This window comes from Sprattus sprattus (genome assembly GCF_963457725.1).
Source record: "Sprattus sprattus genome assembly, chromosome: 3".
NCBI lineage: Eukaryota > Metazoa > Chordata > Actinopteri > Clupeiformes > Clupeidae > Sprattus > Sprattus sprattus.
In genome coordinates, this window is record NC_137922.1 from 20,948,729 (window position 1) to 20,952,499 (window position 3,771).

At 47.9% G+C, this 3,771-nt stretch overlaps 1 protein-coding gene across 1 annotated transcript; it reads left to right on the forward strand.

Moving 5' to 3' along the window:
- Positions 1 to 281: 281 nt before the first annotated feature.
- On the forward strand, positions 282 to 3,506 carry LOC308361524 (protocadherin-8-like; the record flags this gene model as incomplete). Its single annotated transcript, XM_080833890.1, has 3 exons — positions 282 to 2,729; positions 2,835 to 3,039; positions 3,163 to 3,506. The coding sequence occupies 3 exons, from the start codon at positions 282 to 284 to the stop codon at positions 3,504 to 3,506; spliced, it is 2,997 nt and encodes a 998-aa protein (XP_080690016.1).
- Between the last annotated feature and the right edge of the window lie 265 nt (positions 3,507 to 3,771).

Below are 3,771 nucleotides of genomic sequence, written 5' to 3' on the forward strand. Positions count from 1 at the left end.
AGGCTTAAAGGCCCTCTTTCCCTTTCAAAGCAGGGATTGGTCACACTTGATCTCATTTGCATGTGGCTCTCTATAAACCACCCCGCCACTGCAGAGCTCTCCAGTTGCGTTAAAGGTTTGAAGACGCGAGCACCAACGTGTGCGCGCCAGGCACTCACTTGTATCTGAGGTTCAGAAAGAACAGTGTGCCAATGAGACTACGGCAAATTTAAAACAACAAGTTCCTTTGTTTTAATGAAAGCGTGTATCTTGTAGAAGCTCAGTTGAGTTAAATCACCGACATGGGTGGCACGCGAAACTCTTTCTTCTCCTGGCACCGGAGGATGTTCATTTTCACCTTCACGTGCGCTCTGGCTTTTCTGCCAGCATTCATCGATGGAAGGACCATGAAATACCAAACCTATGAAGAAGACGCCCCAGGTACGATAATTGGCAACCTGGCCAAGGACATGTCTGTCAGTCTGTCACTGGGGGGCAAGGCAAATTTCAGGATGATGAAACAGTTCAATTCTTCTTTTATCAGACTGAGAGAGTATGATGGACAACTAACTATCGGCGAGAGAATCGACAGAGAAAAAATCTGTAAGCATTCTCTTCAGTGTCTCATTGCTTTCGACGTTGTTAGTTTTTCTAAAGAACAGTTCAAATTAATACATGTCGAAGTGGAGGTGAAAGACATCAATGACAACTCTCCCGAGTTCTCCCGGAGAGAATCTACCCTTGAAATCTCAGAAAATACAGCAGTGGCCACCCGAATCCCCCTTGATGTGGCTGTAGACGAGGACGTGGGTACAAACTATATTCAGAACTACCAGATTTCAGTCAATAGTCACTTTACTATTGATGTTCTGAGCAGAGCGGATGGGGTTAAATATGCGGAGTTGGTTCTAATGAAAGAACTGGACAGGGAGACGCAGGCATCCTATGCACTGGAGCTCGTCGCAGCCGACGGCGGAAATCCATCCAGGTCCGGTACCACCAGAATCAATGTCAAGGTGAAAGACTACAATGACAATAGCCCCGTTTTTGACAGGAACAACTTCTCTGTCGATTTACCTGAGGACTCACCGGTCGGAACTCTCCTTCTGGATCTAAACGCGGTTGACCCTGACGAGGGCTTAAATGGGGAAGTTGTGTACGGGTTTGGGAATCAAGTGCCCTCAGAAATCCGTCAACTTTTCAAAGTGGACCGAAAATCCGGGCGACTGACGCTCGAAAGCCCTATCGATTACGAGAGCAAGAAAACGTATGAGTTTGACGTCCAGGCGTCTGATTTAGGTCCAAATCCGAGCCCCACTATTTGTAAAATAATCATTCAGGTTCAGGACGTGAATGACAACGCGCCAGATATCAGTATTACCCCAATGACCTCTATCACAGCGGGCATAGCCTACATCACCGAGGCGGCTGCGAAGGACAGCTTCGTGGCTCTAATCAGCACCTCGGACAGAGACTCAGGGGCGAATGGCCAGGTTCACTGTACTCTGTACGGGCACGACCACTTCAAACTTCAGCAGGCTTACGAGGACAGCTACATGATTGTTACCACTTCACCGTTAGACAGAGAAAATATCCCTGAATATAATTTGACAGTGGTGGCTGAAGACCTGGGCTCTCCGCCCTTCAGAACGATAACGCAGTACACAATCAGACTGAGCGACGAGAACGACAACGCCCCTGTCTTTAGCAAACCTGTGTATGAAGTAGCGGTCGTGGAAAACAATGCGCCTGGTGCCTACATCACAACAGTGGTGGCGAGGGACTTGGACCTGGCGCACAATGGCAAAGTGACCTACAAGCTGGCGGACTCATACATCATGGGATCACCGGTGTCGACATTTGTCTCCCTGGACCCCGCCACGGGCTCACTGTACGCGCTGCGAAGTTTCAACTATGAGGTCATCAAACAGCTAAGTCTGCGAGTCCAAGCGAGCGATGGGGGGTCGCTGCAACTCCATAGCACCGCGACCATCAACCTAAAAATAGTTGATCAGAATGACAACCCGCCGTCCATCACACAGCCCGTCCTCAATAACGGCTCTGCAGAAGTTCTATTGCCAAAAGATGCCCCTTCGGGTTATGTTATAACCCAGATAAGTGCCAGGGACGCTGACGAGGGCATCAATTCAGAGCTGGCGTACAAAATAACCTCAGGCGAAGTCTCGTTGTTTTCCATCAACAAAGCCAGCGGAGAGATCTATCTGAATCGCGAGCTGAACTACGACGTCGACGAAAGCTTGCGAGTCACAGTCACAGTCAGTGACAACGGCAGACCTTCTTTGACTTCCACAGCCACAATACATTTCACCATAATTGCCGGAGCTCCCCCCAGCGACCGAACCATCTTCAGGCACAGCAGCGACGGGGAGTCCGGTGAATGGGACCTTTCAATTGTGATCATTGTCGTCCTGGCGGGGAGCTGCACCCTGCTAATGCTGGCCATAATTCTGATCGCCACCACCTGCAACAAACGTAAGACAGTAAAGAGAGGCCGCGATTTCGACCCCGATAAAGATGGCATGGTGAACCTGGAGGGCGGGAAGAATAACAGTGACCAGCTTATTCCCATCCACAGCGAGAACGTGTTTGACGTGCATCCCTATTCCAACAAGCCCTCTTTCGCGGGATCTCTCCAGACAGGCAGTGACACCTGCTCCAACTCTGAAGACGGCACAGAAACCACCTGCACCTATGAACCAGACAACAAAACCCACGGCGCCAAACTCGAGGTGAGTTGGTGTCCTTGTGACTTGTACAGAGACTATATGCTGTTTACTCAATTGTTTTGCGCTGAACACCTCGTGTATTATATTTAACCTTCCTCTTTATCTCAGCAGGGGTATTCGACGCTGCCTGGTTACGGAAAAGAAACCCTCAGACCGATTACCATATGGAAAGGCAACTCCTTCACAACCATCTCAGCGCGAGATCCACAGTTCAGCGGGAAGGATAGTGGGAAAGGAGACAGCGATTTCAATGACAGCGACTCTGATGTCAGCGGGGATGGTCTCAAAAAGGACCAGACTAACGCCCAGAATGGTAAGCAAAGCTGATTCTTTTTGGGCACTGATGTTTTACTACTGAACACAAGTAGGGTTTTCGGTGTTGTTTAAAAAAGGCGCACGGAACGCTTAGAATTAACCCTTGTGTTTTCCTCACCAGGTTTGTGGGCATGCACTAGTGAATGCAAGATTCTCGGCCACTCCGATCGATGCTGGAGTCCTTCGGCTATCCGGGCGAATAGCAACTCGGCTCATGGACAGCACCTCTCGTCATTCTCCAAGACTGCCTCACTGCCAAGGGACACCCTCCGCAGAGATAACTACTATTCGGCGCATCTCCCCAAAACAACGGGTCTGCAGAGCGTCTATGAGAAAGTCTTGCACAGAGAATACGACTACATGTTGGTCACCCCTCCGAGACCCGCGAGGGTGCAAGAAATTAATGATATTACACTTCCTGTATATTCACCTACGACAACACGCTGTCAAACTAATGATGTCTGAAGCTTCTGTTTGCGCTTTCGTTATAAGTTAATTATATGTATTTGAAAACAGCCAGTTGCTGCAAATGTATGACAATATTATTGTTATTATTATTATGATTATTATTATTTCTCAGAGAAAATATATGGCAACATATAATATTTGTGTATTAGAGTGCATTTTGATGTCAGTCCTCGTCAAATTTCGACTTATCCAATCAGTGGACTTTGTTGAACATACTGTGTATATTAAGATTTTGTAAATACAGAGTATATTTTTTATAATA